At 38.5% G+C, this 21,217-nt stretch overlaps 2 protein-coding genes across 10 annotated transcripts in view; one reads left to right on the forward strand and one right to left on the reverse strand.

Annotated features, from left to right (window-relative positions):
* The first annotated feature begins 866 nt into the window (after window positions 1-866).
* The window catches only part of HNRNPA3 (heterogeneous nuclear ribonucleoprotein A3), a 40,722-nt gene continuing 20,371 nt past the window's right edge, over window positions 867-21,217 (forward strand). For 2 of the 6 annotated variants that reach the window (XR_008557406.1, XR_003616367.2), the window contains exons 1-10: window positions 867-1,002; window positions 3,182-3,304; window positions 3,398-3,544; window positions 3,623-3,833; window positions 4,100-4,189; window positions 4,273-4,368; window positions 4,466-4,543; window positions 4,999-5,142; window positions 6,065-6,187; window positions 6,282-6,351. Coding sequence is in view for 4 of the 6 variants with exons in the window: in XM_028140910.2 (XP_027996711.1) it covers window positions 931-1,002; window positions 3,182-3,304; window positions 3,398-3,544; window positions 3,623-3,833; window positions 4,100-4,189; window positions 4,273-4,368; window positions 4,466-4,543; window positions 4,999-5,142; window positions 6,065-6,187; window positions 6,282-6,334 (1,137 nt within the window). In the remaining 2 variants the exon portion in view is untranslated. Of the gene's footprint in view, window positions 1,003-3,181; window positions 3,305-3,397; window positions 3,545-3,622; window positions 3,834-4,099; window positions 4,190-4,272; window positions 4,369-4,465; window positions 4,544-4,998; window positions 5,143-6,064; window positions 6,188-6,281; window positions 6,352-6,444; window positions 9,116-9,142; window positions 13,218-21,217 lie in introns of those variants that run through there. The other 4 variants (XM_028140910.2, XM_054722865.1, XM_028140914.2 and 1 more) reach the window with 4 other exon arrangements.
* The window catches only part of NFE2L2 (NFE2 like bZIP transcription factor 2), a 33,556-nt gene continuing 27,883 nt past the window's right edge, over window positions 15,545-21,217 (reverse strand). For all 4 annotated transcript variants that reach the window (XM_054722864.1, XM_008138524.3, XM_008138525.3 and 1 more), the window contains exons 2-5: window positions 20,354-20,620; window positions 19,605-19,694; window positions 17,684-17,872; window positions 15,545-17,264 (exon numbers count right to left, since the gene is read on the reverse strand). In XM_054722864.1, coding sequence (XP_054578839.1) covers window positions 16,038-17,264; window positions 17,684-17,872; window positions 19,605-19,694; window positions 20,354-20,620 — 1,773 coding nt within the window. In that variant the 3' untranslated portion in view covers window positions 15,545-16,037. The remainder of the gene's footprint in view (window positions 17,265-17,683; window positions 17,873-19,604; window positions 19,695-20,353; window positions 20,621-21,217) is intronic.

Genomic DNA, 21,217 nt, shown 5'->3' on the forward strand with positions numbered 1-21,217 from the left:
CTCTCTAATTGATCCCGTTCATTATGCTTCCCGACACAATTAGAAGCATTAAGGTGAACGTGACTGGCCATTAGGTAGCCGTGCCTTGCTACCCTGCGTTTAAAGTCTTGTAAAGGATTCAATTCCCTAAACTCCATCCCCAAGAAAGGTTGCTTCAGCTCTTCCCTCAGTCACTAGGAAAATGCTAGAAAACAGTGCCGACAGATTTGAGGTCAGTGGGAACCTAAGGAACTGACCTCGCCCGGTCCTGCCGCGGGTCCTTAAGGGGGAAATGTCAGTGTGTTAGCCGCGTTTGGAGGCCTTGCCAAAGGCTCGTGATTCACCCGCGTCGGTGTCAAAGGGGTTTTTCGTACAGGCCCTCACAGTGGGCGCCGCAGTCACAGGAACCGGTCGCGTGTATTTGGAAAAATGCGAGAAGCCGAGGGGCCGGGAGGCCTTTCTTGGGACCTTAAAGCACAGGGGGGAAACAGCGTGGGCTCACGCAGGCTCGGGCAACGGAGTTAATTCGGACATTGAGACCAACAGGCCTACGTGTGGGGGAGAAGAAAAAAGCGCGAGAAGAAAGGAAAAGGCCCCTTTCTCCCGTGACGCGCGGTCACGAGAAGTTCTCCCGACGTGGGCGCACGCCATTGGCCGAGCCCGAGCAGACGTGCCCGCCGCAGCCCGGGCGCGCACAGCGGCAAGGGCGGCGCCGCCCTGGAAGTGGAGGAGGCGCGCGCGCTCCCGCGACCTGCCACGCCCCCGCTCTCCGCCCGCCAACCCGCTCGTCCAGTCCCTCTTTGCGCCCCGTTGGCCACGCCCCTCGCGTAACTCGCCCCTCCTCCACCAGGTCGGCGGCGCGCGGAAAGTGCGTCACGTGACGGCTGGCCCCGCCTCTTCCTCTCGGTCCCATATTGAACTCGAGTTGGAAGAGGCGAGTCCGGTCTCAAAATGGAGGTAAAACCGCCGCCCGGTCGCCCCCAGCCCGACTCCGGCCGTCGCCGCCGCCGCCGGGGGGAGGAGGTATTAGGGGGAGAGCGGGGGGTTGATGGGTAGTGGCCGGCGTGGGGGGCCTGGCTCGGTGGGAGCGGGGAGGCCGGGTGGACGGGTCGGCGGTCCCGCGCTCTGCGTTGAGACGGGCGGTGGGAGGGGGAAGGGAGCGGGCCTCGGAGACCTCCTCGGGACCTCTCGCCCGCCTCGTTTTCTCCTTCGGCTGCACAGGTGGCCCTTTGGAGGCGCGGCGTGGCTGGGGAGACCTCCGGATGGGAGCCGGCCCGCCGGTCGCGCGGCCTCGGATTTAAGGCCGAGGGAGGCATGGCGGGCCTGGGCGGGAGCGGTTGGGAGGAGGCGGTGGGGGAGGGGAGGGGACGACCAGGCACATCCGGGAGAGCGAGCAGGCGGGCGGCGGCCACATTGACATTGATCCGCTGCCGCGTTACGAAATGGCGCATTGGCCCGCAATGGCCGCCGCCTAATTCCGCCACCGGGAAAGAGCGCGAGATTGGAAGGAAGAGAGAGGAGGCGGCCCGGCAGAAAATGCCGCAAATGGCCTCGAAGCTTGGGCGCATTGCTTTTTCTGAGCTTAGGCTGGCACATTTCTAGGCCTTACAGACGAAAGAAAATAAAATCTATTTTCTCCGCAGCATCCAGTTGAAAATAAATTTTTAAGAAGTTTGCTGCTATGTAATACTTCCTGATCTGTTCTTGCTAAAGTACTTAAAAAAAACTATACATATCTTGGCGCTATTATACAATAGGAACTTTAAAATTTTTAAATCTTTTCCCCCCCCCCATGGCTCTGGTTATAGTTTTGGGATTTTTATTTTAGCGGACTGCAACCACAGTTGCATTTTTCATGTGCTCGAGATAATTTTATGTGAGGCATAGTTGTGTTTTTGTTTTTTTGGGTTTTTTTTTTAGTCATTTTGGTGTTGCTAATTAAATGCACTTAACCAGGACTTGAAAAGTTAATAAGTGAATTAATGCTGTAGGCTATTAATCATTTAACATTTTTTTCTAGCATATGACAGTATCTTCCTTATACCTTAACAACTGTACCATTAGAAGACACTGAAGACATTAGAATGTAAATGTGAGCCCCTTTATGTAAGGACTTGGGATGAACGATATCTTAAATGCATGGATTAAATGGCAATTCATGCAAATTATTAAATTGTAAAATAGTGCAGTCCCTATCTTTAAGGAAAATCTCATTCTTTTCAAGCAATAAATTTTATACTTAAATCCAGCTTGCCCTTTTTGTGACCTTACAAGACGTATTTGAAGTTTTTGCCATGTGATACAAGTGCACATAGTTAATTTTTGCAGCACATAACCTGGTTACCAAAAACTGTCAAGATACTTGGTGGATTTTTATATATATATATATTATATATATATATATATTGATTGATTTCAGAGAGGAAGAGAGAAACATCAATGATGAGAGGGAATCATTGATTGGCTGCTTCCTGCACATTGGACCCAGCCCACAACCCAGGCATTGTGCCCTTGACTGGAATCGAACCTGCAACCCTTTGGTCTGCAGGCCGATGCTCTATCCACTGAGCCAAACCAGCCAGGGCAATGGTGGATTTTTTTTAGATTTTGTGGGGAGCAGCGTGAATTGGCCTTTTAAAAAATAATTTGAGCCAAACTGACAACAGTGTCAGGAAGTAAGATCTTAAAATGTTTCAGATAGTGGTAGTTTTTCTGTCTCTTTTATACAGTTGGAATTAAAGGTAATGTAAGGAAGATTTTTACATTTCTTAAAAATACCACTCAAAACTTTTTAAGTTGTACCTCAGAGCTTTGGTTTAAAATTAAATGCTTGACATGAGAAGAAATGGCATGGATGAAAAACTGCTTCTACAATACTTAGGTTTCTTAGTAGCAACATCAGAAATAATCTATTCCCAGGCCCTTTTGTAGCTTGAAATTAAGGAACTTTTGATTTTGGGATTCCCTTGGACTAAAATGTAGTTGAAGTGATGTTGGCATTTAAAAGGATAGTTATAGGTTATCTTGGTATTTTGGTCCCTGTATTAGGTTGATTTGTATGATCCTACTCCAATTTTTAACTGGACAAAGTGTTAATGGTACAGAATTTGATACTGGGTTTATTTGTAGCAAAGTAAAAGGCTTGTGCATCTTAGCAATTCACTAAAAGATATAAATAAAATGTGTTCGCTTGTTTTCTCAGGGTCACGATCCTAAGGAACCAGAGCAGTTGAGAAAACTGTTTATTGGTGGTCTGAGCTTTGAAACTACAGATGACAGTTTAAGAGAACATTTTGAGAAATGGGGCACACTCACAGATTGTGTGGTAAGTTACTAAAGGACAAAAAAGGGGTTTTTAGAAAAAGGTAGAAGACTTGTGGAGGAGTGTTGCAATGGTTTAAAACTCTTTATTTTGTAGGTGATGAGAGACCCCCAAACAAAACGTTCCCGGGGCTTTGGTTTTGTGACTTACTCTTGTGTTGAAGAGGTGGATGCAGCAATGTGTGCTCGACCACACAAGGTTGATGGGCGTGTAGTGGAACCAAAGAGAGCTGTTTCTAGAGAGGTATTTTAATACCATGTTGTATAACGTGAAATTGTTGTAAAACTGTGTGTGTTTTTTAAACTTGCATATTTCTTGTAGGATTCTGTAAAACCTGGTGCCCATCTAACAGTGAAGAAAATTTTTGTTGGTGGTATTAAAGAAGATACAGAAGAATATAATTTGAGAGACTACTTTGAAAAGTATGGCAAGATTGAAACCATAGAAGTTATGGAGGACAGGCAGAGTGGGAAAAAAAGAGGATTTGCTTTTGTAACTTTTGATGATCATGATACAGTTGATAAAATTGTTGGTAAGTAGCAAGTTGAATTAGAAAGCAGAAATGGCTTTTTTGTTCTACACTAAATTTGCTAAATTACTTATACTGTATTGTACATAAAGTGTATGGTTCAGTTTTCATAAAGTGACTACACTTAAATAACCAGCATCCGAATCAAGAAATAAACGGTAACATCCTAGATATTTAATGTTATGTGTAGTGCTAAAGGATATCATTTATATGTGCTTTTTCAAACACCAAGTAACTTTTGTTTGTTTGATTTAAAAAAAAAAATTTAGTTCAGAAATACCACACTATTAATGGGCATAATTGTGAAGTGAAAAAGGCCCTTTCCAAACAAGAAATGCAGTCTGCTGGATCACAAAGAGGTGAGTAATACCATACATACTTAAACAATAAACGTGAGTAGTGTTTGTAAGATTCTTAAAGATCTTCCTTGCCTGTGTTAAAGGCCGTGGAGGTGGATCTGGCAATTTCATGGGTCGGGGAGGAAACTTTGGAGGTGGTGGAGGTAACTTTGGCCGTGGTGGAAACTTTGGTGGAAGAGGTAGGATGATTATCTTATTTCTAAGTACATGTCTTCCTAAAATTTATTGGTAGGCTGAATGTTACACTTTTTAAATTCATACCTTGCTTTTCCGCAGGAGGCTACGGTGGTGGAGGTGGCAGCAGAGGTAGTTATGGAGGAGGTGATGGTGGATATAATGGATTTGGAGGTGATGGTAAGTTTTTAAAAAAATTCATGTTTTGTTTCCTGGCTTTATAGACAATTAAGTGTTTTTATTTTTTAAATTTCAGTCAAAATTGAATGGCTTGGCAGTTAAAGTATGCTTTTAAACTAATATCATAGAAGGTTGAACTTATTTCCCCCTAAGGATTTAACAGTAGCTAGTTATTTTTGGCCAATTACGTTGATTGTACTAGTTAATTAAGCTGGCATAATATCTCAGGAGACTTGACTATTTTCTTTAGTGAAATTTAAAGAATTAAAAAGAAAAATTTAATATTAAAATATATTTAAGCATTTATCTTAAATTCTTACTAGCCCAGATTTCTTGGTTCTATTAACCAAGCTTTAGTGCTAAATCAGTTCATTGACTTATTTTCCAGTGGTTTAAATGCAATACAAACCTAGAGTTCAGTTATATATTTGTTTTTGTGACCCAACTTTTTTTAGGTGGCAACTATGGCGGTGGTCCTGGTTATAGTAGTAGAGGAGGCTATGGTGGTGGTGGTGGACCAGGATATGGAAACCAAGGTGGTGGATATGGTGGCGGTGGTGGAGGATACGATGGTTACAATGAAGGGGGAAATTTTGGTGGTAAGTTTTGTTTTGTTTTAAGTGTTCATTATTGTTTATAGTTCCATTACAGATGTTTAAAAGTGTTAAAACATTTGGTCAAATTTCATGATTTGTAAAATCAGAAATTACTTAATGGGTAATTGAACTAAATTTTTTTATTGTGCTTATTATTTAGTAAATTGGTAAAATGTATTCAACTCTATACTTGAAATGGTTGTTTATCAGTAATTAGGATTTTACTAATGCTAAGCAATTTTAAACTGGACAAATGGGAATTGTAAATTGTTAAAATGAATAGGGTGTCATCTGGGGTCTAAATGAGGAAATCACTTTAAATCTCAGTGTGTCAAAGATGCATTGCAGACTAAAAGCAAGACTGCATTATTACTCAATGACACTAAAGAGCTTTGATACAAATGCACTGCATTTTGGACTATTAATGTATCAACAATAAAAGATTTTTATTAAATTAATTTAGAATACCTTCTATCATTGATTTAACCTTTTGCACTTGGATGTCGAGTGTGACTCAACACGGTTAGCATCGGTAGCAGGAATCGAGAAAAAGCAAGCGAGTGCAAAGGGTTAAAAGTTTTACTACATCAGAATTAGAGTGAATCAAACTGACAATTTTGGTGGTGTTAGTGGTATGAAGGAGAGAATGTGCTGGAATATAGCATCAAATATAAACAAATATGACAGCTATCTAGATACATGCTCTTGGGACCGTTTTTCACTCTTTCATTCCTTACCCCGTGTCTGAGATGTGCTAGTGGGCCTTTGTGGTGTAGAGAATTTGGTAGCTCTAAAATCTCTTTTCAAGGAGTTGCAAGTTAGTGTTGTAGAGTATGCTGTCATGATTGTTAAGATGATGTACGTATATTAGAAGAGGGAGATAATTGTGCAAATCAGCCACAAATAAAAACCTTTGTAATTTCAGGTAACTATGGTGGAGGTGGAAACTATAATGATTTTGGAAATTACAGTGGACAACAGCAATCAAATTATGGACCCATGAAGGGGGGCAGTTTTGGTGGAAGAAGCTCGGGTAGCCCCTATGGTGGTAAATAATATTTCTCATTAAAAATTTTTATAGCCTTAATTTACAAACTCATGTATCATATTTCTTTTAAAACTGTCTACCTGTATATTTTCAGGTGGTTATGGATCTGGTGGTGGAAGTGGTGGATATGGTAGCAGAAGGTTCTAAAAACTCAGCAGAAAAGGGTAGGTATAATTTAAATTTTTAACATGATGATAAAGCATATGTGGAACTGTTCACTGAGTGTAATAATTTTTTTATCCTGTATTATTCAACAGGCTACAGTTCTTAGCAGGAGAGAGAGCGAGGAGTTGTCAGGAAAGCTGCAGGTTACTTTGAGACAGTCGTCCCAAATGCATTAGAGGAACTGTAAAAATCTGCCACAGGAGGAACGATGATCCATAGTCAGAAAAGTTACTGCAGCTTAAACAGGAAACCCTTCTTGTTCAGGACTGTCATAGCCACAGTTTGCAAAAAGTGCAGCTATTGATTAATGCAATGTAGTGTCAATTAGATGTACATTCCTGAGGTCTTTTATCTGTTGTAGCTTTGTCTTTTTCTTTTTCTTTTCATTACATCAGGTATATTGCCCTGTAAATTGTGGTAGTGGTACCAGGAATAAAAAATTAAGGAATTTTTAACTTTTCAATATTTGTGTAGTTCAGTTTTTCTACATTTTAGTACAGAAACTTTAACAAAATGCAGTTTTGAAGGTGTTTCCTTGTGAGTTAACAAGTAAAGAAGATCATTGTTAATCACTATTTTGTATGAATTTTGCTAAAGTTAACTGTAAAGAAACACCTACTGACTTGCAATTTAAGGGGAATCTATTCTCCCCATTTCCAAACCATGAAATGAATGGGCTCTGACATGTGGAGAGAATAGATATTTGTATGTTTGCAATGTGTGTTTTAGATAAATAGAATTGGGTATTTAAATTAGCATATTTGTGACTTTGATGACATTAAGATTTACCTTCAAATGAAAACTCTCAAAATTCCTATTTGGTTTTTGTGCATTTTCTTTCCAAATGTAATCATGATTTTAGTGTGTTGGCTTTGCTGAGAGTCTGAGCTGTGTTTAGAACATCTCCATTCTACATTCACCTTGGTCACATGTGAACTACTGCCATAGTTTTATTTGGGTGTAAAGAATGTCTGCTGCCCTCTGTTTAAATTCTGGAAAGGGGTAGTGGATGTTTTTCCTTTCCTCTTCCATTAAAAACCGTTTTTTAAAACTTCAAAATATAGGACCACTAAGCCTGCTGTATCTGAGCAAATTGGTGGCTACCTTTTTTTCCTTTTTAAAGCACAAGAGGCCCATAAATCTTTCGTTATTTTCCTTGGTTTAACTTTTTTTTTTTTTTTTTTATACAAGCTCTCAAAGCAAGAGAATAAAAACCATGCATTGTTGAACCCTTAACTGGCTGGCATGCTTTCCTGTTTGTACCCTCTACATTTTACTGGATGAAACCAAGGAGAGTCTAGATATAATTGACCCAAATGACAATGCAGTAGAAGTGTACCACAGTTGCTTAGTACAAGCTTCCCACTTCCCAAAGATCTGAATTCACATTTGGATTGTCTGAGTTCTTATTCAAAATCCCAAAGAACACACTGTCATTCTATGTGTATGCTTGAACCTAAATCATGTTGGTATGAGCTAATTTGTTTGGAGGACCCGGGATGAGAAGATTTTTAGATGATAAGGTCATATATATATATAATATAATATATAAACCAATGTCTACTGTTTTGCGCCAGCCTAGTGCTTACAATTTCATTCAAGCCCTAAGTATGTGCCCTGCTGTTGTTATTTCTTTGGCAGTTGAACATTGAATTCAAGGTTCTTATTTTTGTTTTAAGAAGTACTAAGCAAAACAAGCAATAAAAAGGGGAGTGGGGCGTGCTAGTGTTTGCATATGCTCTCTTGTTGCTCTAATTCTGTGCCTCTGTGCATTAATATTTGGATGCATGCAATGCCAGCATGGAAATCGGTCTTCACAGATACTGCAGTTTTCCAGAAAACACTCACAAACCAATAAATGTAACAGACAACACGCCATTTGTTAATGGACGTATGTGAATAAGCAGCGTAGAAAATAGGCAAATATTAGAAAATGGTTAAGTCTTCACAACTTCAAGTGTGGTTATATAAGTGGACACTGTCAATGTTTATAACTTAAACCTGGGTACCTGGTCAAAATAATGCTTGGGAAACATTTTATTAAAATTGATCTAAATTGTCTAAAGTTCTTTTATTCATATAATAAAGGTTGAAGGAATGGGGGTGATTAACATTTCCTGTTTCTATTTTGTGAAATTGTTTGACACAACCTTGACAGTATCCTTTAATGACATATGAAGTTAATTGTACTATTAACAAACTTTCTGTGTTCTGGAACTAGTTTAATAGTGAAATATATTTTCAGTAAGTTGATGTTTGCAACCTATAAGCAGGTGAAATCTGTGTATGTGACCTGTTTATAAGTTGTATTTAGCTTAGTTCTTGTGAACAGTGTGGAAAAGTAAGCCATGAGGAGAGCGATTTATCCAGCTTTAAAGGACCTAAGATGTGCTTTTTGAGCACAGTGTGGATCAAAGGAGACTCACTAAGACAGGACTTCAGCAGCCTTTTGAGTATGGACAAGTCAGCATAAATAAAGAATGACAAGGCAGCAGCAAGAGCTTCAACTGAGAAGTGAAGGCATAAAATACTATGGTGATAGTGAGCAACTTTTCAAAAGCTAGTTAAATCTGCTTATTACAACTGAAATATCGAAGAAAGTCTAGCAGGAAGGAGCTCTTCGCCTTTTGGAACATCAATGAGAGATAGTTGCCACAGTCACTAGGTCTAGCATTTAGACCTGCAAGGAAGGGCAATAAGCATTAGGTAAGGCTTGAATTTGAATTTTTTCACTTATTAAAAGAGTAATTTTTTGTAAAGCAAGGTAAGAGTAATCTTTTTGATTTGCAGGTTGAATGAGAACCCTTCTTGCCTAAATGAGGAATGTCTTTCCTACCATCTTAAATACGAAGGTTTCTGGCTGGGTAAGGTTTGTAGCTCACAGTAAAACCTGATGACACCATTTGTTTCCCTACAAATTTATATTACACATTTAAAACTACTAGGTACATTAGTAAAATTGTTCAGCTGAAACTTGATTTTGGAACCACATCCAAAACGTTTTAAACAGTTTTTAAAACTTTCCTGCAAATAACCATGAGTGTTCATGTTGAGTGACGTGTGGCCTCATGTACATAATTCATTGTTGGTGTCTTTAGGGTAAAGTCAGTTTTTGATAAAGGGAGTGACCTCAAATTTTGCAGTTTTGTATTGTAATAAGCATGACTTAGTTAAAACAGAAGCATTAAGCCTGCCAGTCCTCGTTCTAGGGAAAACCTTGGGATGAACTTTTTAAATTGCCAGATTGAATAGAAATATAAAAATGGTCTTCATTCAAGTGGCCTCATATATAAATTCTCTTACATATAAAATCAGGGAATTTAGATTAATGGCATAAATAATTTGGTTCTTTTTAGGTTTGTTTTTTGTGTGTGTGTTTGTGTGTGTCATTTAACCTGTTAATCAGAAGCAGTGGGCACCTAGTTATTCTAATGCTCCCTTTTAAAAAGACAACTTCCCAAAGAATAAACAATTTCTGTGCAAATCAGTTGCTGATTTCATAAGGGCTATTGCTAGCCCAAAAGGGCTGGCTAAAAATTGAAATTTGACAATTCATTTGAAAAACAACACTTGGGGGATAGATGCTTAAAATGAAACTAGTTTCTAAATTTTAAACAAATGAAATTCTTACATAAATAGGAGTAACTTTGCCAGAGTTTATTCTCACAACATGACTGGCTCTGTCTAAACCAGAACTAAATTTCTACACCACTTTAGAATGAAGTGTTGAGCAAGGGAATTATTTTGATGAATTTTATTTATAGCATGGTTTTAGTGAAGCAAATTTCCTAAGATAAACATTTTCTTTCTTTAAAGGAGTTCTTTTCAGTCCACCTAATTTTTTTTATGAAATAAAGTGATTTAATTTAAATGTAGTTACACTGTCATTACTGAAAAATGTGATGCTCTTAAATTATAGCACCAATAAACAAAGTTCATAAGGGAAATGGTCAAGGCAAACTTTTTGTCAAAGCAACTCAAGGTTACTGTTTTCCACATCATATTTTTAAAACACAACCAAAAAAAACCTACCTTTACTTACTTACACCCATGTCCTAATGAATAAAATTTGGTAGTAAAGACCATTTGTTAAGGAACTAGACAATTGAGATAACGCTTGGTTTGAGGAGTTCCAATATAGAAGTCACAATTTGAAACATTTCTAGTTAATGACAGTATCTTGGATTTCCCGTAATTACATCACAAAGTATAGGGAATAAGCATGCTAATGTGCAGGGGTAATATATTAGCCTATGTGAGTATTAATTTTATATTTCAATGTCTTGATTTTTTTAAGACTTAAAAGGTGGTCTGCAATGGATTCAAATGTTTCATTTGTAGGATAATGAAATGTTTACAGAAAGCTAACTTTTTCATTAAAATATTTTTAGAAATGTGTGTGTTGTTTTGTCACTTCACAGTGTCCGTGTAACTTAAATGCTATAGGTGAATATGACATACTTTACTAATAAGTAATAATATGAAATTTGGAAAAGTGGGTTCTATTCACTGGGAAACATTGACCTGGGAAATGGGCATGGAAAAATACCTGAAACAAAGCTTACTGCCACTTAAGGATTTAAGCCTTGAAAAACAATATGTACATACTTGGGTGATAGGTGAGGGATCAGTGATTTATTGGGGGGAGGGGAGGAATGTAGTTGAGGATAATTGAGCAAGTGAAAAACAGTTTGGGAGGATGAAAAGGGGACTCCTTCCACACAGTATTAGGTTTCCTGAAGGCATTGGATTGACTGGTTGAAATTTTGTGCTATGATGGGTTGGGCAAAAGCTTTCATGAGATCCAAGTCGTTTTAAACTACAATGTTGCAACTTAAACCAAATAAAGATAATAGCCATCTGTTAAAATTTGAACAATTTTTGAGTTAGGATTTTGATAAATGTGACATAAAAATAAAACAAGTTATGTGGATTCTTAGCATTAACTGTTAACATGGTAAGTAAAATAATTTGTGAATTGAGTCTACATGGGACTGGTAGCTGTCAATAGGATTGCAACACATTTTGTTTGTATTCAACACTGGTTATATTAGATGCAGTGGTTTTCTGTAGCTGTAAGTACCTTATAATTCCAGTTAATACTTGAATCCAAAACAACTTTCATTTCCACCAAAATAAGTATATGTTTTCTCAGAATGAAAATATTAATTGAAACTAGACAAGAAGAAAAATTGTGATCCTACATGTACTCAACACAGACCCAATTAAATTTTTGATGATCAACGTTACTTTTGCAAAAAATGGGATCCTGTTAATATTAGGTTGACTTAGAATTAAAAAGTACCAAGGATGAAGAGAGTAAGGTAATAGGTAAGACACATCACATTTGCCCGTCATGTTTTTTGGACAGGTAATGGCAAAGGTGTCTTGAGAACTGCCTTCATGTGATAGAAGTAAAATGGGCATAGTACTGAAAATCAGCTAGAAAAGGAATTTACCCATATTCAACTTGTAAACTTTATTGATAATGGATAAGTAACATACAAGGGTCTTGACAGCTTTAAAAATACTTGAAAAGAGTCGAGTGGTTAAGTTTCACTATGCCATTTCAGTTAAAGGGTTCATAATCAGCAAAGCTATATATGAAGGTTGCAAGGTAATTTTTAAAAAATACATTGTGTTGGCCCATGCATTCTATCAAAGTAACGTAGAAGGAACTGATAAATTTTCTATTTGGATTCCATCTTCTATTACACCTTTATTTAATAGGTACTGGGAGAAGTGTAATTGGTAGGTTTTTGCTTATCAGTAAAAAATTTAAAAACTAGTTTTGTGAGCTTGGGCAAGTTATTTGGGACTTAAACTTTTATGCCATGCTATCTGTTGGTAGTTTGGTGATGCCAATTGACCCCCTTAGAATGTTGATTTCATATGCATTAAATATGTAAAATTAAACATTACATTGGAAATAGCAAAATATTAACATTTGATTTAGTAAGTGTGCCTTAAACAGGAGGCTAGTGGTGGGTCTGATGTCTAACTTTGAAGTGATATATAAATGGTATTTTAAGATACTTGGCAAAAGTAATCTGATGTTAAAGTTGTGATTTTTTTAAATGATAGTACTGTGTATACCATTTGTGGTTTGCTGTCTATAATGAAGGATTGTTGAATTTTACTAGTGTTACTGAAAATAAAGTAACTTCTTCCAAACAAAATTCTCTGCCCTAAATTCTGTCCAGTTAAAAACTTGTTTTTACCTAACTCCTTAGTGGGTGTGGGTGGGGATTAGAAAAGTAAAATGGAGGAGATAATACCCACCTTCATTGAGTGTAATGGTTAAATGTAAAAATGAACTTAAACGAGCTAAACCCAGTGCCTGGTCCATGATCTCTAAAAATAGTATTTTTGGTAATTAGTGTTACTGCCTTAAGAATATCCTGAAATAAATCTAAAGTTTTATTGGGTGATAATTATGCCAGTGTGTGTCTTTCTCCATAAGTGATTCAAGTTTTTATGACATTTAATTTTTTCCAGTTCTGGAAATGTATTAAAAAGCAAGTAAAATTGGCTAAGTATCCTTAAAATAGGGGTGAGAATTGTATATGTTGGAGGCTTAAAAGCAAAAGTATGGGTATAGGAAATAATATAAAATACATTTGAGCAGCCATCCTCTCCCTTAAAAGCATGGGCTTGAGAAAGCAAAATTTTTTTAATATACCAAATGCAGTGTCGAGCAATTAAGGTTTCTAATAAAATGTTTGTTCAGCCCTGGCCAGATAGCTCGGTTAGAGCATCATCCCAATATGCCAAGGCTTCAGGTTCAAACTTTGCCTTGGACAAGAATAAACCAGTGAATGCATGGATGAAGGGAACAAACAACAAACCTCTCTCTAAAATAAAATATTTTTTTAAAGGCTTAACGATTACCCAAACAATCAGCACACAAAGCTCATATTTCAAATCCAGATCAAGAGATGAAAACTTCTTTATTTTTTTAGACATAGGTAAGTTAAGATTTGTTTTACACAGACCTCAGATTGTAGATCTTTTCCTCAGTATGCAATAAAGTGAGCAGTAATCTCTGGTGGTGGAGGGTCTTGCCTTCAATTTGTAAAATATCTAAAGTGCAATAAAGTGAAGCACAATAAAACAGGTGTGCCAGTATTTAAAAGGCTTAGTTTCTAATACATATAGTATACAGTATGTTCAGTAGTTCAAAGTAGTAAATTTTTTTTGTCTTCCAAGGTTGGTGAAGTCATCACCACCATTACAAGAAGTTTTTATTTTAAAATTTTTTATTGATTTCAGAGAGGGAGAGAAACATGAATGAGAGTATCATTGATTGGCAGCCTCCTGCACGAGATCAAGCCGGAAACTTGGGCGTGTGCCCTTGACCGGAAGGGAACCCGGGACCCTTCAGTCCGCAAGCCTATGCTCTGTCCACTGAGCCAAATCGGCTATGGCCAGGAAGTTCTTGACCACAGAAGGAAGCTCAGCAGAATCTTCACATTTAAGTCATTTTCAACCTGAGTTTCCCAGTCAACAGTCAACTCTTAAGTTAATTTGACGTTGAGTTTCTTTCACTTGAAACCAAAAGGCATCCTAATGTAAGGCTAAAGAAAATGAGAAAATGCCCATTTATAGTGTGTAGATACAGTGCTTTTTGTGTAGTAACTCAGTATTATGCTTGCTTTACAGATAAGGAAACAAGCCTGATTGCTTTGAGTTACTGGAGGTCATTCTAGAATGGTAGCAAGCCCACGCTATCTGGCTTGAGCATGTGGACCTCTGCACTATATTATTCTAATGATTAAGACTGAATAATTTGCACATAGTGCTTATTCTAAACATGCTTAACCCTCAGGTGAATCTACATTTCCCTACTATAAAACAAAAACAAGACTTGATTAGGTGAGGAAATAGTGGATCAATGCTGTGATTTATTCGGCAGCAGAATGATTTTGTTTTGAGGGGTCTTGATTTTTTACGTTTAATCTCTATGTGAGATGAAACTGATTTTAAGTGAACTGATATTTTCTTACCTAGATCTTTAGTCTTCGCTATCTCCTGGCAACTCAGTTCTTAAAGGTGTTCAAGTCCTTGACTCCACTTTCATCCCACATCCATTCTGTCAGAAAACCCATTTAGTTTCACCTTTGAAACAAAATCCTATGCCCTCACTATCACCCCCAGATGCCATATTCCATGTGATTACTGCAAAGCCTCCCCATTGGTCTCCTTGCTCCCACCTTTACCTTCTAGACCAGTGGTTGCCATCTGGCAGTCCGAGGATCACTGGTGGTCCGTGAGGTCCGAAAGGTTGGCAACCGCTGCTCTAGACTGTTCTCAACACACAAGGCAGGGGAGACTTAAAAATCAGACACCTCCCCACTTTGCTGGGTAAAAACCAAAGTCCTTACGAAGGCTTAAGAGAGCTCTGCCACGTTCACTCTACCCATTCACCTCTTCCCCCTCCCTTCTCCCCCCATCCCCCACCATTTTCGGCCATATGGTCCTTGTGGGGTTTTTTTTAAATAGGGGTCAGAGCCTTTGGACTTTCTGTATCCTGTCTGAAATACTCTTTCTATTCAACAGAATGGGTTTCCTATGCAGTCTCATTGAGGTTTTACCCTATTTCAAATTGCAGTGCTTTTTTACTGGTCTTGCCAATCCTCTTGCACAGTGTAGTACATTTGCTGTCTTCCCCTAGTAGTTCTAAGGAGGACGGGTTTCTGAACACAGTTTTCATGTCAAGGTAGAACACTTTACTTGGTTGAGATACACCTGATGTTGAAATGATAAAATTGCTTCTTGATACACTCTTTTTCTGTATTTCTAGCACCAGAAGTTTAGTATAAAATGCATATTTTCACCCTGGCTGGTTTGGCTCAGTGGATAGAGCTTGGGCCTGTGGACTGTAGGGTTCCAGGTTTGATTCCGGTCAAGGGCACGTACCTTCATTGCAGGCTCCTGGTGCTAGAAAATACAGAAAAGTGATGTTTCTCTCCGTCTTTCCCTCTCTCAAAAAAAAACAAAACAAAACAAAAAAAACCACAAAACCAATAGAAATAAACCAAAAAAATATATATTCAGTGGAAAAATATCAAGTGAGGATTTAAAAAAAAAGCATACTTTCAATGAAAACATTCTGAAAATGAAAAACACCTAAATGTGACCATGTAATGTCAATGAAAATACTGTGAATAAATGCAAGTGAATTACAAATAATTTAACAAATCGTATTCCTTTATTAGTACCAGCTTTTCAACTAGTTTTATTTTTGCCAGAGCTAAACAATTTAATATAAAAAAATGCCATTTTTTGTTCATGATATTTATTAAAAAAGTACATAGTGGTTAGTTTTACAATTTGCTTTTAGCCAGATGTCAAAACATATAAATCTATGAATGTAATAAATGAGATAAGAACAGTATAAATAAGTTTTTGTAGTATTTACAGGTATACAGAAACTAGCCCAAATGGTGTTCTAAGAAATTAAGTTTGCAGTTAAAGTGAAACTGATTTCCGCATACTGAGAACAGTTTAATGCTTTTAAAGTTTTGTATTATTTTCTACACTAGTTTTGACTAATTTTGCATAGAATTATAAAGTATATTTCTGCATTTCACATCACAGTAGGAGCTTTTAGTATATATAATAGTATAAAAAAAAAACACCAAAAACAAAACACTAGCTCAGAAAAGGTCAGATCTTTCCATATCTAGGTTTTCTTGACATCTGGCCTCTTACTCTTGGGAACAAGGAATACATTGCCATCTCGCGTCTGCTGCAGGGAGTATTCACTAGGAGAGTAAGGTTTTCCGTCTTCATCTCGGAGCATGCTGAAGACTTCGAGATATAAGGTGCTTAGTTGTTTTTTCAGTAGGTGGAGGTTTCTGTCATTTTCTCCTTTTTCTTTGAGCAATTTTTCTTTTTCATCTTTTAAATGATCCAAATCTTGCTCCAGTTCCACTATATTTTCCAGTTTTCTTTTTCTGCAATTTTGAGCAGCCACTTTATTCTTACCCCTTCTACGTATATCTCTAATTAATGCAAGTTGAGCCTCATTGAATTGTTCCTTGGACATCATTTCATTGAAGTCATCAACAGGGAGGTTAATTATTTTTTCTACAGGGAATGGGATATGGAGAGCTTTCGCCCTTAGCTCATCTCTTGTGAGATGAGCCTCCAAGCGACTTGAATGTTTATCTTTTGTGAAGGGGGTTTTGCGATGACCAGGACTTACAGGCAATTCTTTCTTTTGTGTGTTTTCACACTGGGCATCACTTACTGGGGCACTGTGCCCCCGAGATGGTGAGGGGGGGTGAATTGTCTCCCCAGAAGTCTGAACTGGCTGTGTTTTAGGACCACTGTGTTGGACACTGCCAGGGGCACTGTCTGTCTCTTCCATTTCAGAATCACTAAAGCCAAGTGGTGTGTCTCCATAGCCAGAAGATTCCACTGAGTGTTCTGGTGATGCCAGGCTGGGGCTTGTGTTCGGGGAAATGCCAGAGTCAGAATCATTGAATTCTGCTGTGCTTTCAGGGTGGTTCTGATTGAAGGCTTTACAGAGTGACAGATCAGAAATATCAATGGGCCCGTAAAGAAGTTCAGAGAGTGACTGGCTGAAAGTAGCCGAGGAGGACATGTTGTTGTTACTGGGCTCTGCTACGAAAGCAGAATAAAATTCATCACCAAAATCTGTATTTATGGTGGCATTTGAATTTAATGAGTTCACTGTCAGTTGGCTGGGGTCTTCTGTGGTGAGGATGCTGCTGAAGGAATCCTCAAAAGCATTGAGAAAAGGTGGACTGCAGTTACCTACTTCTTTTTCCAGTGTAGGGATCGATGAGTAGAAATGGTAACTGTTGTCAATGTCTGCCTGTTTGGTTTCTGGACTTGGAACCGTGCTAGTCTCAACCAGCTTGTCATTTTGAATATTAAGACACTGCATGGAAAAGAAGTTTATACTCTGTAAATCAAGGTTAAATATTTTCACTAGCTGATAATCTATATCTGAGTTAAAACTTCCCCACCCCCATTCTCTCCAAGCTGTTTTCTTCTATAATTCAGAGAGAAATACCCATTTCCAACAGATAATTTATGCCTAGGCATCTGTATTATTTTCAGAGTTTCTAGATCAGACAGACCTCAGGTTTACAGCTTATCTATCCTCAAGACATCCAGCCCCTTTAACAAAACTGCATTTGAGTGAGCATGGGCAGCTCTCATGACTAATTTAAAAGCACTCTCTAATCCTCCCTGTAAATAGGTGGCATATAAATAATAAATAACCAGAATGACTAATTTAAAGGGACTGAATATAAAATAGCATCTTTGGTATTTATTATTTTAGGTCTCAGTTACCTGTAATTCTGGAATGGATAGTAGTTCCTCCCAAACTTGCTCAATGTCCTGCTGCATATTACCTAAATCACTGATTAGCTGAAGGACAACAGGTTCAGATGTCTGAGTCTGACTAGGCGCAGTAAAGACTGGGCTCTCGATGTGGCTGGGAACATCAGGAACAAGTGATTGAAACGTAGGTGAAGAAACCTAAAATCAACAAGGCATTTATCCTCATGAATCTGCTGTCAGCAGTGGGTGAGTGCCCTCTAGGACACTATCACAACACCTCAAGCTGGAACTGGCTACAGTTCTGTCTTCTTAGAACTACTTATGACCCCTATTGCTACACAAGGAAACATCTTTTTTTCTTACCCACCTGACTCCAAATGTACTTATATACTGGTTTGTGTTATCCTATGCATCTGAAGGCAAACTTGAAAATGGGTATTCTTTAGGATTTAATTTGTATCTTTCCCCCCCTGCTTTTATTTATTTAATAATTTTATTGATTTTTTTACAGAGAGGAAGGGAGAGGGATAGAGAGTTAGAAACATCAATGAGAGAGAAGCATCGATCAGCTGCCTCCTGCACACCTCCGACTGGGGATGTGCCCGCAACCAAGGTACATGCCCTTGACCGGAATTGAACCTGGGACCTTTCAGTCCGCAGGCCGACGCTCTATCCACTGAGCCAAACCAGTTAGGGCTTATTTTTTTATTCGTATTTATTTTATGTTGAATTTACTCCTGGGCCATAAGTTTTTTGTTTCTTCAGTTTCTTCTGGGATATCTTTTTTTTTTTTTTCTGTGCAACCTCCTCTCTGGTTTAGTAACAACCTGCTTTTTTTCAGTAGGGTCATCTCAGTGTGGCAGGGAGAGCTCGTGTATGGGTAAATCCATTGCCCATGAGCTCCGTAAATTCTACGACACAACTTGGAAGCTTTGTTCACTTGGATTTACTCAATGACCAGAAAATCTACATCTATACCCTTAAGTTCAGCATTATTCTCTGCATTTAAAAATATATTTTTAATTGATTTTTAGAGAGGAAGGGAGAGGGAGAGAAAAGGAAACATTAATGTGAGAGCAGAACATCAATCAGCTGCCGCCTGCATGACCACCAATGGAGATAGAACCTGCAATGAGGGCATGTATCCTGTCCAGGAATTGAACCAGCAACCCTTTGGTGCACCGGACGTCAACCAATGGAGCCATCCTGGCCAGGGCTCTGCATTTTTAAGCATGTGCAGCAATAATTCAGCACTCCTTCTGGGCTACTAACCCTGTGTCCAGCCCCACTATTGGGTCTGGGCACACCTACTAACTCCATCATTGTAATGACAGAAGGGTACACACTGCTTCTAGAAACTGACAGCCTTCAGATACTCGGTGGCTTTTTCAGATATGCATACCCTTGATGGCCTGGGCAGTTTCCTGAGTGTTCTTAAAGTGAACACAGAGATTTGAACCTCCTGAAATGCATGCTTTTGTGGGGCTTTCTAGGTCAAGTGAATAGTGAACCATTTTCAGAGGTTACCTCTGGCCCCTTTTGGGAAGACAAAGCTGTATCTTTTTATTAGTGTGTAATACTATGTATAGTGCTTCAAACACAGTAGGTTTATAAAAATTGTTAAACAAGTTTTGGTGTATTACTCTGCTTGCCCTACTCACCAAAATTTATTTTTTAGTACTTATAACAAATGCATTACTTAGTCCCATGGTTATGCTAATCCATGCTTCTGGCTGTGCAGCAGTAAACGTTTTGGGTTTTGTATTGTGTGGGGATCTGTAAAGACATATATAGACTAAGGTTTCTTTGACAAATTTCATCCTAAAATGTTTTTCATTCTTTTTTTAAAAAATGGAGAGACATAAAAGGGGCCTATATAGTATATATCAGGTACAGCTGTGAATTTTGCTGTGAATCAAATATTACATACCTCATTGTCCTCTACAAACGGGAATGTCTCTGCCAAAAGCTGCATGCAGTTATCGAAGTACAAAGCATCTGGTTTGGGAATGTGGGCAACCTGGATCAAAGGGAAAGACAAAAAGGGGGAAAAATTTGTTTAATGTTCTGTTCCCCAGGTTAAAGGTTCATGATTGATGTTCTGAAAATGTTTACATCTGTTCAAATCAGATTCCTTAGTTCAGAAATCAGTTTAGTGTCACAGTTAAGAGCAGAGAATCAAACCAGACTGTCTGGGTTCAAATGGGCTCCCCCAATTTCTTGAATGCTCTGGGAAGGTTATTTAACCTCTTTGAGCTTTAATTGCTCATCTTTAGATAAAATGGGGATAACGGCACCTAATTCAGATAATCGTTGTATTGATTAAATCAATCAGTATGTCAGGTGCTTTAGGACAGTTAGTGCCTGTCACAGTTGGTGCCAAAGTAATCCCTACTACTGGTTCCACTGCTGCCGCCACCACCACTGCAGCCTGATCCTCCGTGACATTGCTGTAGCTTACACGGCTCTTTCATGTGATTTATGTCCTCCCAATCCTTAAAACTCTGTGAGGTAAGTCAGGTATTGAACTCATCAGGAGGCCAGGGCTGGGAATGACTTGACAAAGTCATGACGACATAGTAAAAGGCAAAGCTGGGATTCAAATACAGATGTGTTAACTCCTGGGTCAATGTTTTTCCTTAAACCCTGCTATCTTTCCAAGAACTGAGCACTCTGTACCTGGGAGTAGTTGGCAGATCCACTCGTTTCTGACGGGATATGTTGGGCTGGCTGAATTGGGAGGAATTCACCTGTCTCTTCGTCTAGTTGTAATTGAGCGAAAAAGGCTTTCTCTTGCTCCTTTTTGAGTTGTTCTTGTCTTTCCTTTTCAAGTTTTTTCTGTTTTTCTAGCTCATGCTCCTTCCGTCGTTGACTGAAGTCAAATACTTCTCGACTCACCCCAAGATCTATATCTTGCCTCCAAAGTATGTCAATCAAATCCATGTCCTATGTTCAAGACAAAAAAGGAAGGACAGAGACCATGATTAAGATGGTTTTAAAATAGCAGATACCACAAAATTCACCTTATGCCATTGTTGATGGTGGGTGGCGGGGTGATTACAAACAAAATCTGAATGGGAACATAGACCCAACATTCTGGAAGGGCACAGTTAATTCCATTCAATAGATCACTTAAAGAACAATAAATAATCTACAAACACAGTCATCCATTCTAATCATTTCTTCCTTGGATTATTAATGACTGGGTGATGGTAGAGATCATGCACGTTCAAGTTCCTGAATTAAAAGAAATCCCAGAATGTAGAAATTAGTGACCTAGAGTGCTTGTATGGATTGAATACATAGAATTTTTTTCTAAACTTGCTCAGCAGATGTCCAGTTAAGAGGAGGAAAAAAAACAAGTTAAATTGTCAGTCTAGCATTTGTGAAATATTACCATTCTTATTTTTCCTACATTGGTTTATCTTTGCCCCATCACTTCTTGCTACTCTGCTACTGTGTCTCACTTATTAAAACAACTTGACCTTGACTTCAGTTTTACCTCCTGAGGCATGAACAAATTGGTAAAGTCTTAGCTAAAGG

The sequence above is a fragment of the Eptesicus fuscus genome, chromosome 11 (assembly GCF_027574615.1).
Source record: "Eptesicus fuscus isolate TK198812 chromosome 11, DD_ASM_mEF_20220401, whole genome shotgun sequence".
In the NCBI taxonomy this organism is placed as follows: domain Eukaryota; kingdom Metazoa; phylum Chordata; class Mammalia; order Chiroptera; family Vespertilionidae; genus Eptesicus; species Eptesicus fuscus.